General features: G+C 43.6%; 1 protein-coding gene across 6 annotated transcripts in view; it reads left to right on the forward strand.

Moving 5' to 3' along the window:
• Positions 1-14285, forward strand: part of nek1 (NIMA-related kinase 1) — a 43249-nt gene that overhangs the window by 4551 nt on the left and 24413 nt on the right. For 4 of the 6 annotated variants that reach the window (XR_009769060.1, XR_009769059.1, XM_061684140.1 and 1 more), the window contains 7 exons: positions 1416-1493; positions 12334-12524; positions 12594-12716; positions 12799-12901; positions 13329-13412; positions 13832-13915; positions 14031-14108. Coding sequence is in view for 2 of the 6 variants with exons in the window: in XM_061684140.1 (XP_061540124.1) it covers positions 1416-1493; positions 12334-12524; positions 12594-12716; positions 12799-12901; positions 13329-13412; positions 13832-13915; positions 14031-14108 (741 nt within the window). In the remaining 4 variants the exon portion in view is untranslated. The remainder of the gene's footprint in view (positions 1-1415; positions 1494-12333; positions 12525-12593; positions 12717-12798; positions 12902-13328; positions 13413-13831; positions 13916-14030; positions 14109-14285) is intronic. The other 2 variants (XR_009769061.1, XR_009769062.1) reach the window with 2 other exon arrangements.

Genomic DNA, 14285 nt, shown 5'->3' on the forward strand with positions numbered 1-14285 from the left:
CCTGCGTGGGTTTTTTCCAGGTACTCCGGTTTCCTCCCACATCCCAAAAACATGCATGATAGGTTAATTGAAGACTATCAATTACCCGTAGGTGGGAACGTGTGTGCCAATGGTTGGTTGTTTATATGGGCTCTGCGATTGGCTGGTGAGCAGTTCAGGGTGTACCCCGCTGGGATAGGCTCCAGCACGCCTGCGACCCATCGTGAAGATAAGCGGTTTGGAAAATGGATGGATGTGTCGGTCTTCCAGAGCAGAGCAAAATAAGCATGATGAAAGGGAAAAGGTGGGTGGCAAATAGGCCTGTCACGATAATTACGATAGCTAGTTATCGTTCGATAAATAAATTGGACTCAATAGTTTTTCCGGACTCGATAAATTGTCATTGCTGTGGTGAGCCGGCGTGCGGATCACGGTCAACAATTCGAACTGGGCTCATGGAAATTATACATGCATACAAAAAAGTTTTTTTTTTAAATCAACTTGGTTAGCAAAACAAAATCTCCGTCACATAGGAGACTCTATTCCATATGACTGCATACATGGTGAAAATGTACTTCTGATCGGTTTGGCAAAAAACAAATATTCCACCCCTAAAATAAATTCCATTCGGATTTGGCCTGCTTTGTCCCGTATGGAGAGGAGCTGGACCCAAGAGCAGGCGGAGGCAGATAGAACAGTTTATTAGGAAAGGTAATTGAGGTGGTCCTCGGTGGGTTGGCAGGCAGTGGGGAGGACAGGCGGCAGGAATGACGCGGATCAGGAACACGGGGGAAACACTGAGAACGAGGAGAGAGACGGGTGCCAAAAAGGGACCGAGGAATAGCGTGGTTTACGTGAGGCAGGTGGGTGGTGGCGGTACCGCTTGAAGAAGCTGCAATACTTTGGCGAGGACCGGCAGGCTTAAATGCAGGTGGTGACCAGGGCTTAGTGGTGACAGGTGTGCGGCTTGAGGAACGAGAGGGGAGGGGAGAGAGAGGGCGCCGACAACGGTACTGCGGGGCAGTTCATGACACGCTTCTTCCGATTCAGGTGTTGATACGGAGCGTTTTCATTCGGTTTGGGCTTCTCAAGCGATTTATAATTGGAATAGAAGGCACCGTGTAAACCAGGCTGGTCTCGTAGCTCTTTATTCATTTATTGCAGACCCAGTGTGATCCATATAACAGTGGAAAGAAAAACAATTTAAGAGAGGGACAAGAAAGGATATAATAATACCAGTTTAAAAGTAAAATAATAAGGGCGGGCCTTATTTGTCATGATTTCAGAGGCATCATGGTTTTTTTGGGACATTATATCATCTAAAAAAAAAAATATTGTGAGAGGCCTAGTGGCAAACAAATGCATGCCGTGTATATTTGTTTCATTTCCTCACCAATTTACAATTAAATGATGATGAATTTATAAATTTGTTTCAGATTAGTCGCATTAACCATGCCAGGGAGCAAGGCTGGAAAAATGTCTTGATATCAAGTACTGGAAGCCCAGAGAGGAAGGTACTCTTTAGTCATATTCCTTTCCCATGATGCATGGTTTTTACTGTGGCATTTTCTTATATTATGTTCCACATTTGACTATTTTGTCAAACTGCATCCACTTTCCTCCAAACGTATGAGAACAGTGAGGCCAATTACTTAATTTTTGCTGGAGGCTGAAGGCATTTGGGTTTCCCATCAAAAGATGGATATGAGACCGACTGTCACGATACAATTGTATCAGTTCAGGCCGGACCCGGAAGCAGGTGGAGGCTGAAGAAGTTTGTGGAGAATGATTTAGCGAGATTGTATTCGGAGTTGACCTCCGGGGTGTAACGGTGGGCCGACGGGGAACGTGCAGGTGGAAGGGCTCGACTGCGCGGTTGGGACGGCTCAGCAAGGCGGGGCGCACGGAAGGAGCACTGAGGATGATATATACTGCAAAGATTGCCTGCTTAATTTCTCTCATTTTCTATATCACTCGTAATAACAATCATTTGCAGAGGTTAGCTAGTTTATCTCTCTGTCTAATGCTAAAAAAATAAGTGGGTTAGGAGCCTTCACTATAAGAGCTGGCTGCTGGCTCCTCTGAGTCGAACAAATGATCGAATAAAAGTTAAGCCTACGGTCTCCTCCAAAAGTATCGTAACGGCAAAGTCAATTCCTTTGTTTTTGTTGTATACTGAAGACATAAGGGTTTCAGATCAAAAGATGTATATGAGATAAAAGTTCAGAATTCCAGTTTTTATTTCATGGTATTTACAGCTACATGTGTTAAAACAACCCAAAGACAGTTCTCTGGTCTTCATGTTTGCTTAACAGCAAATGCAGTTTTCACAGGTCAAACCCAAAGCCAAAAACAAATACTAATGTTTGAACAATCTAAAAGGCATCCCTTTTTTCAGGAGGTACAGTATGACCATTTCAAGTGGGAGAACTTGAACAATTGGTGGCTGACTAAATACTTTTTTGCCCCACTGTAGATGTGTTAAACAACTCAGGACAGAGCACGTTTTCTTTGAAGCCACCCACTTTTCAAGTGACCAAAAGTATTGGAACGGACATTATTAAATTAACTTAAAGTGAAAAACGTTGAATATTCGGTGGCATAACCCTTACTTGCAGTAACGGCATCAAGCCTGCGACCCATTGACTTCACCAGGCTGTTGCATTCTTCATTTGAAATTATTTTCCAGGCCTTTACTGCAGCCTCATTCAGTTCTTGTTTGTTTCTGGGGGTTTCTCTCTTAAGTGTTATCTTCAGGAGGTAAAATGTATGCTCTGTTGGGTTAAGGTCCAGTGGTTGACTTGGCCAATCTTAAGACCTCCCACTTTCCCCCCCTGATGAAGTCCTTTGTTGTGTTGGCAAAGTGTTTTGTGTCATTGTCCTGTTGCATGTTTCTCCTGATTAGTTTGGATGCATTTTTCTGTAAATTGCCAGACAAAATGGATTTGTAGACTTCAGAATTCATTCTGCTGCTACCGTCATGAGTTACATTATCAGTAAAGACAAGGAGCCCGTTCCAGAAGCAGCCATGCAAGCCCAAGCCATGACATTACAGCTATGTGCCAAAAACATAGACTATCGAGGGAAAGTCGATTTATTTCGATAAGTTGTTTCAAAAAGTGAAACTTATGTTATATTAGTTGACCACACACAAAGTGAAATATTTCAAGCATTTGTTTAGATTTTGATGATTATGGCAAAAAGACAAAACCACAAATCCAGTATTTCACAAAATGAGAATATTCCATGTGACCAACAACAAAGGATCGTAAACACCAGAAATGTTAGCCAGATCGTCTGCGTTTCTGTTCCCTCATCTTCAATTTTCAATGGGGTTCAAGTCAGGCAAGTTTGCTGGCTAATCAAGTACTGCTATTCCATGCCCATCCGCCATGCTTCACAGATGAGCTTGTCTGTTTTGGATCATAAGCAGGTCCTTTCTTTCTCCATACTTTGGCCTTTCCATCACTTTGGTAGAGGTTAATCCTGGTCCCATCAGTCCATAAAACTTTGTTCCAAAACTTTTGTGGCTCCTTTCTTTTTGTCTTTGCAAAATCCAATCTGGCCTTCTGATCCTTTTTCCTGATGAGCGGTTGGCATCTTGTCGTATGGCCTGTCTATTTCTTCTCTCAGTCTTCTTCAAACAGTGGATTGTGATACCTTCAGCCCGACCCTGCGGAGGTTGAAGTGGCTGGGGAGAAGGACGTCTGAGCTTCTGTGCTTAAGCTGCTGCCCCCACAACCTGACCCCATATAATCGGAAGAAAATGGATGGATGGATAAAGATTTGCTCAAGCATACAAGCTCATATCTGAAACTCAGTGGAGGTAATTTCATAGCTTGATGAAGTGAAGCAATGAGTGAAGATCCCTCGTTTAGTGCTTGGAAATGGAGCTGTTTTACATTCCTTATATTACATATTACTGGATAAAGACTGACCAATGACTTTTGATTGTACACTGCTGTCCAAATTATGATGACATTTTTCTCAGATTTTTCCCTGAATAGGCAATGAAAATGACTCTTATCCTCACGAGGGTCGCGGGCGTGCTGGAGCCTATCCCAGTTATCTTTGGGCGAGAGGCGGGGTACACCCTGGTAGCCAGTCAATCACTGGCACATGCAAACAAACAACCATTCGCACTCCCATTCACACCTACGGACAATTTAGAGTCTTCAATTAACCAACCTACCATGCATGTTTTGGGGATGTGGGAGGAAACTGGAGGAGCCGGAGGCACGGGGAGAACATGCAAACTCCACACAGGCGAGGCCGGATTTGAACCCAGGTCCTCAGAACTGTGAGGCAGATTGGCCAACCAGTCAACCAATGTGCCGCCAAAACCTCCCTCGCTGATCCGATCAATGACGTCATTGATCGGCTCCGCGAAAGACATTTACTCCACGTCGCCATCGTGTACAGTATATTCGAATGCAAAAGCGAGTTTATTTTTAGCCTTGTCACGTGTCTTTTGACGTAGTACTGTATCTGTATCTATGTACTGTATCTGACCACCAATAAAGTTATTTAAAAAAATAAAATAAAAATAAATACAAAACATGTCAGCAGTGTTGGCCAGACAAAACGCGACTTCAAGGCAAACTTGGTCTTTCACGATTGCACTATGTCAGACTGCTGTGATCAAATCTTGTATTTCGATACCACTGCATCCCATTTTTTTTTTTTTTTTTTTTTTTTTTTTTTTTTTTTTTTTTTTTTTTTTTTACAATTACTGGGCTTCCATCTTGTCAACTCAAATGTGACTGGATACACTCGTTACCATGGCGACGACAACAATAATGGATCGCGCTTTGTGTTTATATGAACAAAATGGGGGGGAAAATGTGTGTGGGTGGTCACCGGTACCCGGGAGAGGACGTTCGTTTAAGGCTTGCTTTAGGTATGTTTACATACTTTTAATATGATACCACTCGCAAGCAGGCATCAAAACGAATTAGTTATGTAGCCTAGCAAACTAGTGCTAGCACTAATGGTTGTAAGTGAACACGCAGGCGTTCTGTCGAAGCATGCTCGAAACCTTTGGTGCGTGTGTAGTAATTTAATTACAATAAAGTAGTTTAATTACAGTAAGTTAGCACTCATTATTTTTGTCATATTTTAATGTTGGTTTGACCTGACGGATGAGAATACATGATCTGATTAGAGCAGTGATTTCCAACCTTTATGGAGCCAAGGCACGTATTTTACAATTGGACAACGTCCGGTGGCGGACGTTGTTAACCCGGGCCACGACCGATCCGGTATGGAATTCTTTGGATGAACGCTCATATTTGTTTGGCAATTTTTTTTTTAAGCCGGATCCCCTTCCTGACGCAACCCTATGCATTTATCCGGGCTTGGGACCGGCCTACAGTTTGCACTGGCTTGTGCACCCCCCCACCCCCCATAGGGCTGCAGTCTAGTGTATATACAGTAAATGAACAAGTCATTTAAATAGACCCATTGCTCCATCTTGTTGATCGGTGATTGGCCCCAAAAATCCTGATCGTGTCAGGCCAAATTTGATACATTATATGGAACTGAAACTCGTCAGTTGTGCAATTTACAGCATAAGGAGGGCATATTGACTGATATCATAAGCCATTTCAATCAAAAACAAAGTTTGCCTTACATTTTGTCATCGGACCCCTAATTTGATAGTAGTGTCATAATTCTTTTATCGATTAAACTTGAGTTTTGGGAGAATTTCTGATTTCTCTTTCTGCAGCATGAGGGGTTTGGGAAGTTTGTTAAAAAAAACCATTCAAATTATACTCGTGGTTGATGACTTCATTTTGCTGTTATTTACATCAAATTATTGGGACAGTATATATATATATATATATATATGGAGAAAATTATCATTTCCATAGTAATTTGGAACGCAGTGTACTTGGCTATTATAACACAATTTTGCGAATAGAATTTGCTAACTTCAGGGTCCCAAATATCCAATGTCGCATCGCCAAATGTGATGTAAAACGCGATCCATGTTTTAAAGATTACAGTCAGTCAAACCTTTTTGTGAGCGGTCAGCAATTCTCAAAAAACAAAAACAAAATAGACCCGTTTATTTCTCGTAACACGATGAAAAGAGCGTGGCTTGACAACAGAAATTAAAACTGTGTGGCAGGCAGAGGTATAGAAAGGCAATCGCTGTTTGGTGCATGCAATGCTCACAAGGTCATCCTTGAGCACGGTGCCCATGTTTTCAGCTTTCCGCCCAAGTTTGTATAGCTGACGGAGGGTGGTCAAGGTGCCGGCAGCGAAGCATGCACCAGAGACTGTCGTTATCAAAGACTTCTCCTGGAGTTTCCTCAGGTCAGTTTTTTTTACCGGCCATGTTTCACTTCTATAAAAACGGGATGGTGCAGCCCCACCCCGCTTGATTGATCCTTCCCTTCGTCCTCCGGGAGACTTTGCAACAGGACCACAGGCTGGCCTGTAGTTGTGTGAAGGCCGACTGGTTGAGGTTGAGCTGACAGTCAAGCTCTGCAGCGCCTTGTCTGGTCCCCAAGAAAGAGGAGCCCAGGTACTTGAAAGATTGAACATCTTCCAGTGTCACACCGTTAAGTATGATTGGTGGTTGTTAGGCTTGCGGTAATCGGGTCGACTTGACCTTAATTTTGGCAGTATGTTATGCACAGGCCCACGGCAAGTGTGTGTCGATGTACCCTGTTGAGCACAGACTGATTGCCAGAAGAACGCTGTCGTGCGCATATGCCAGTTCAGTGACATGAAGATGCCTGCCTACCTGCACATAGGTGGGGTCCAGCAGGGCATTGCGTATTATCCAGAATCCGATATGGGTGAACAGCGCGGGAGACAATGCACAGGCTAGATGAACACCAGAGCACATGTCAGGTGACTCGGTTTTACCATTCAGCATCCAGACCCATGTCCTTGTCAAATGGTAGTATGGCTGGATGAGCCGGAATAGCTTGGGCGGCATGCCGTCGGGTTCCATAATCTTCCAAAGTGAATCTTGGTCAGCAGAGTTGAAGGCTTCAGCAAAGTCGATGAAACACAGCACAGTTGGCCTTTGGTAGAAGCATCGTTTCTCCGACGTGCCACATAGGGTGAAGATTTGGTCAACGTAGCCTCTGCTTGTGTGGAACCAGCCTTGGTTCGGGCTTGTACGCTGGTCCCATGCTAACTGAAATCGCTTCAGCAGGATCACCAAGAAAACTTTAGCTGCAATTTCGATGAGACTGATACCCTGGTAATTGCTACAGTTCCGATTGTCCCCTTTCTTGAAGATGGGGGGCAGAAGGACAGCTTCACTCCAATCGCTCGGGATGGTTTCGCTTTCCCACACTTTCATGCTTTCTGGCAGCTCTTGTAGACCTCAGGTGGAAGACAATCTTCTCTGGCACCTTGGTTATTCTTCAGTTGCTGAGCACCATAAAGACCTCCTCAGCAGTAGGCAGTTCTGTGATGGACAGGTAAATCTTTGCCTTCTTCGGGGGAACCAGGGGAAAGAGACGGTGAATGGTTCAACAAGTTGCTGAAATGCTCCCTCCCTGGTACAGGGGCACCGCAGCAGTGTTAACTCGGGCTGCAACGAGTACTCGAATGTTTCGAGTATTACAAGGACAAAAAATGCTTGAGGATTTCTTTTTCTGCCTCCGGGATCCTCTTATTTAACTAATTTACTGCCAGCCCTCACAGTTTGATACTTTTGATATATATACAGTAGCTGGCTGTTAATGGCAGAAAAGAGTTAAATTGTGAAGCAGACGGACTAACGCAACGTGGTTACGTCATCAACGCGAGCGAATGTGGCGGATGCGAAGCGTAAGCGTTTGATTCAAGCAGCGCAAAATAAATGGCGACTCCCCGGGAGTTTTCAAGCCGTCATTAAGCACAACAAAAGAAGAAGGAGAAAATGGCGACGACGTCAGAGAAGACATATGCGAGAAAAGAAGACAAAATTCCGAAAGTGTGCCGTCATTTTAGATTGAGCAGAAAGGCAAACTGGTGCCGCAACACGTCTCTCAAACGAGACACAATGCGGTGGAAGAGCCAAGATGAACGTCGCGCAAATCATGATGCGTAACTTTAATGCAATTTACTAACACAACGTCAGCCCTGTGGAGGGCTGAGGTTTCTATTAATTATGACTACCGTCGAATATGTGGCCAATTTATACGATAGTGAGCGTATGTGTGTGACTTCATTCAGGGTGTTTGCTTGTCAAGGGACAGTTTTGCTCAGTGATTTAAGTGTGTGTGTGTGTGTGTGTGTGTGGTCTAAGCTCTTAAACGCACAGGCACAAACCTACCGTACTATGTTGTCACATCCCTAAATGCTCAAGTGGAGTTGCAGAACAGGCTCCTGTTTTTTTAATACTTAGAAATGCTAAAGAAAAATTACTAAGTTTAAACAGAAATTTCATTCACTCATCGTTCGTTCCGCTTATCCTCACTAAGGTCACGGGTTAAACTGAAATTAGTTTTATTTATTTTTGTTTGAAATTGCCTCTGAAAATATTTCTAGACAATTATCAATGTGACTTTAATAAGCTATCTCAAAAATTAATGAGCAATTGTTTTTCTTTTTGAAGTGAAATAGCTTATTCTTTCTTCATTATTCATTACTGCTCTTTAACTGAGCAAAAATATAACTATAACAAAAAAAATCCAAATACCTGATTTGATAAAACCTTTGGTAGGATACTCGAATATTTTAAAGCTGCGGCCCTCGTGTTAACGTCGTCTTATTGGTCCAGCGGGGGTTCCACTTGTTGGTTTGGAGGCACGACACGCCTTCTTGATGAGCTCGAACAGCTTCCTTGTGTCCTCGCACGCCGCCACTCGCTGAGATTCTTCCACGAATGTTTGCCAGTATGCATTCCGGTCGGTCATGCTTTATCTCATCGTATTTCTGCCAAGCACACGGCAGTCCGCAGCTCGGTAGAGGCAAGCCCGTTTTGTCTGTTCAACTAGCTCTCTAGTTGAGCCAGTCGTGTCATCGTTGTGTGGTTTTGAACAAGGGTCTCCCAAACATATAGTTGGAGCCGTTGAGTGCACCGGCATTTCAATTAAAACACCATCACACAACAAATTCAGCTACGTGAATAGGAAAGGATTTTCATTCAATGAATGAATGAAGAATCTACACATGGCTTGGAGCAACGCACAATTTATTCATTCATTCTACAGAATAGCTCTGTGCATGCATGCAGTGGTTGGGGATGGCTGGCTGCATGTATACAGTGTGACAAAAAAGTATTTAGTCAGCCACCAATTGTGCAAGTTCTCCCACTTAAAATGATGAGAGAGGCCTGTCATTTTCATCATAGTTATACCTCACCTATGAGAGAGAAAAGGAGTGAAAATGTAAGCCCTTTGGTCCATGTGGTCACCTTTCCAAATGTGCTCCCAATATCCATATCCAATATCCTGGTTTTCGGCCTTGCCGCTTACATGCAGTGATTTCTCCTGATTCTCTGAACCTTTTGATGATGATATGGACCGTAGATGATGAAATCCCTCAATTCCTTGCAATTGTACGTTGAGGAACATTGTCCTTAAGCTGTTGGACTATTTTCTCACGCACTTGTTCACAAAGAGGTGAACCTCGCCCGATCTACCCAATCATGGCACCCACCCGTTCCCAATTAGCCTGTTCACCTGTGGGATGTTGCAAACAGGTGTTTGATGAGCATTCCTCAACTTACTCACTTTTTTGCCACCTGTCCCAACGTGTTACAGCCATCAAATTCTAAGTTAATGATTATTTGCTAAAAACAATAAAGTTGATCAGTTTGAACATTAAAGGTCTTTTTAGTGTATTCAATTAAATATTGGTTGAACATGATTTGCAAATCATTGTATTCTGTTTTTATTTATGTACAACAACACAAAGTCCCAACTCCATTGGAATTGGGGTTGTATAATCGGCCCGACAGAAATGTGACAACAAACTCAAGACAAAACAAATTGCCAGCATTTTGCAATGGAATTGTAGGGTTAGCTGTTGAAGAAGTTGATCGCAAGAGGGAAGAAGCTGTTGGAATGTCTGCTAGTTCTAGTTTGCATTGATCGGTAGCGCCTACCTGAGGGAAGGAGCTGGAAGAGCTGGTGAGCAGGATGTCGTGGGTCCGAGAGGATTTTGCACGCTCTTGTCTTAGTTCTGGCAGCGTGCAAGTTCTCAAGGGTGGATAGGGGGGTACCGACAATCTATTCAGCAGTTTTGATTGTCCGTTTTTGTAGCAGCCCCAAACCAGACTGTGATGGAAGAACACAGGACGGATTCCATGACCGATGGGTAGAACTGCCGCAGCAGCTCCTGTGGCAGGTCTTGCTTCCTCAGAAGCCGCAGGAAGTACATCCTCTGCTGGGCCTTTTTGAGGACAGAGTTGATGTTGATCGTGCACTTCAGGTCCAGAGAGACTAATTCCCAGGAACCTGAAGGTCTCGACAGTTGACACAAGGCAGCTGGACAGCGTGAGGGGCAGCTAAGGCGAGGGATGCCTCCTGAAGTCCACGATCATCTCTACAGTCTTGAGCGTGTGCCGCTCCAGGTTGTGTCGGCCGCACCACAGCGCCAGCCGCTCCACTTCCTGTCGATATGCAGACTCGTAAACGTCTTTGATGACGCCGATGACGGTTTGTGTTATCTGCAAACTTCAGTAGAGAGAAGCGCAGTGGAGAGAGGACCCCAACCTTGGGGTGCCCCAGTGCTGATGCTGCGTGTGGATGAGGTGTCCTGCCCGTCAGAAAGCTGTAAATCCGCTGAGTTGGAGAAGCTTGGAGGAAAGGAGTTCAGGGATGATGGTGTTGAACGTTGAGCTGAAGTCCACGAACAGGATCCTCGCGTAGGTCGCCGCGCTGTCGAGGTGTTCTAGGATGAAGTGCAGTCCCATGTTGACTGTGTCATCCGCAGATCTGTTTGCTCGGTCGGCAAACTGCAGGGGATTCAGCAGGGGACCTGCGACGCTCTTGTGGTGGTCCAGCACGAGCCGTTCAAAGAACACTCAAAACAAGTTGGAGAAGATAATTTGACACGATTTAAGACAATAAATCTTGATAAATTGTAATATATTTGCAGTGTGCAAGTTATACTGGTAGCACTGGCTTCGTTATGAATGAGGAAGTGGCAATTCTGCCAAATGGCCACTGCATTGAATAAGGGCTCTAGTGTTTATATAGTGGCGGACGGAAAATACTATACGCCCAAACCTCTTGACGTCGCGAGGATAGTTTTTAGTCCCGCCCACAAAATCAGAAAAATGTAGAAGGTGAAAAAGAGTCTTAAGATATATCTCAACAATTCAATACTTCATTGCTCTCAGTCTTTGCCTATATTTGCAGCACGTCCAACATATTTAATGTACAGTATTTAAAAACAAAAGAAGGATTTTGGTTTTGAGGCATACGTCTCCACGGGAAAAAGTCTTCTGTTCAGTTGTCCAAGGCCTTTTTAAAAAAAAAAAAAAAAAAAAGTTTTTGAAGGTTCCTTTTGTTATGCCTTCTTTACAAATAATCTAAAAGAATTCACATAATAACCACCCGCACACAACTTTACCAGCCAATGACGTGATCAGCTAGGCATGCTGAAGTTTCAGGGCGAAAGAACCACTTTGACGCAGCTGCCGAAGCACTGTTAAAGCCAAAAGCAATGTTGGCACAGGTTAGCTAACAGTGTAACCTGCATTACCTTCTGATAAGAATCTTCCTAAATTGTCTATGAGGCGGTCGGGGATATTTGGGTTTGGCGATATCAGGCGCCGCACCGCTACACTAATTGACAAGTGAAATTCGGTGACTCGCTGATGAAATGCTGCATCTGCGAGTGCCAGTGCAATGGAATCTCTGCAGGCGCTCACCTCAAGTGTGTGGGAGGGAATGGTCTGTGGATATTAGCCAGTGGGGACTTTGACAAAGTAAACCGAGTAGCTGGACTGCACCAGCTGCGTTACGCACTTACTCGATTACTCTGTGACGTCAACGCGGTGGTGGTATGGGTGGGGTTTGTTTTATGCAAAGTGTCCATAAGCCGCATACTGTACAGATACGGTTGTTGTTTATCAACTTAATCTGCTGCGCAGATGTAGCTCAGATGACCTTGGGCAATTGATGGATTACATTTTGGTCTAATCAGACGATCAGAAATCACAAATGATTTCACACCTACGGGCAATTTCGAGTCCTCATTTAACCGACATGCTTGTTTTTGGAATGTGGGTGGAAGCTAGAGTACCAGAAGAAAACCCCGTGTTTTGGCTGTGGGAGCAGACTGCAAATGCCCCCAGATGACACATGTAATCACGATTGGAAGAGCTTTTTAAAAGTATGCATGTATGAACGTTGTATTTATTTTATTTTTTTTGTTTTCTTTCAAACAAAGTGTTATTTAGGTGGTGGAAAGATGGCTGCAGCTGTTGGCCCTTGCCCTGTCCCAAGCTCCACTCCGGCCTCTGAATTGAGCAGAAATCCTTATGAAAAATACCATGCTGCTCTTGACCAAATGGCTAAACAACAATCAAATAAGATGGGAATCAGCAGGGAGGGATCAGCTGGACCAGGCAGTCCCATTCGGTGATTTCCGATGTCTCGTATCATCCCCAATGATGAACACATATTGACAGTGTTCTATCTATTTGCAAGTAACGTGCCAGCCGCTGCTGGGCCAGTGCATCCAAATGGTCCTGCCCCACTCCTAAACCCAGATGCAGTGAAAAGAGAACTACAGAGATTGCAGCACCTTTCCAAACAGCCCCATATGAGCAGGTAGATTCCACAGTCTAATTCATCAATGGCAAAGCTATTCAAATTTCCCTTGCGCTTTGTGCTTCCCATATTATGTTTGCAGGCAGAAGACTCGCATACCTGTTGAGCGGGCGTATCAGGTTGAGGAGTTTTTACAGCGTAAAAGAGAAGCCATGCGTAACAAAGTACGGGCCGAAGGACAGTTGGTACGTATGTTTGATGATCTACTTTACCCCGTATATAAAATAATCAACCAATTATGTCACCTTCCATACAAATTTGGTTTTCTATAAATCAGGATCTGGACACGGCAAAAAGGCTGTTCCTGCTGCCAAACCCACCAAAATTCAGACCGCTTTCAGCTCATCATCTTGAGCCCCACCAGCTCTCACACGACTATTTACACATGAACCAGTATCTCAAGCCACAGAGCCACTGGAGCCACTCAAATTAAAACACATGGATAAAGGCCAAAACAATAGACTAAACAATTTGGAATTGATCAATTGTTTGGGGGGGGGGGGGGGGAAAATAAATCAATCAACATTTGTTAAAAAGCTCCACATTTGAAGTATTGTGGCACTAATTAAAGGGATGTCAGCTTAATTTTTGGTTGAATTGAATGGTAAACAGGGTAATCGGCAAAACCGGGCAGCAATCTATGGAGGCCAAGTTGGTTCAGCTCGCTTTACAAGCAAAGTCAACAAAGAGGAGGAGGTAGGCGTATTAACCCAAATGCTCACCCTGCTGCTACCACCTCGCACATGTGGCATGGCTTTGTCTTCATCGTAGTTCATCTGTGGTTCACTAATATTTCAACCAAGCAACCCAGACAATTGCACAGCTGTTCCTACACGTTTAATGTTCCGCTTCAGGTTTCTAGCACAAAAATAAATTCAATTCTGTTTTTGTCCTGTTGTGTTCAGTCATGTTCACGTTCTGTTTTTAGTTGTGCAATGGAGGTGTTTTTCTTTTCCATACTTATGTATACTTTTTTTCAATTTGGCTCGATGGCTGATGTGCTTATTTATCGAAACGGTTGATTTGCTTTTAAGTGACATTCTATAAATCTTGACTGCGTTTTGTTACATTCCTTCATTCATACTGTATCGCCCATTATCATTCATATTTGTCAGGAATACTTAACAAGACTCAGGCAGATTCGCTTGCAGAATTTCAATGAGCGCCAGCAGATCAAAGCCAGACTGAGAGGAGAAAAGGTATGTTGATTAGTTTGACATTTTATGTTTGGCTATCAATCATTATCACGATATTATCAATTGACGAGCACGAGGTGTTCAGTTTAGATTTTTTCTGTTTCTCTTTGTGTTTCAGTGTGATAGTGATGGTTCAGACAGTCAGGAGTCAACTGAGGAGGCTGAATTCAGGAGAAAAAAGATAGAGGCTTTTAAAGTGAGTCTGCTTGGGAAGAAAACTGTTGTTGTAAAGCTCGTTGTTAAAATAAATGTGAACAATTAATTGAATAATGGCATTTACAATTTAAAAGGCTGATTGATCGCAATCTGGGACTGGATTTTGGAGTGACAGTCAATATTGTTTCCAACTTCAATTGACAATTTATGGACAATC

Source organism: Phycodurus eques, chromosome 8 (assembly GCF_024500275.1).
Source record: "Phycodurus eques isolate BA_2022a chromosome 8, UOR_Pequ_1.1, whole genome shotgun sequence".
NCBI classification, from domain to species: domain Eukaryota; kingdom Metazoa; phylum Chordata; class Actinopteri; order Syngnathiformes; family Syngnathidae; genus Phycodurus; species Phycodurus eques.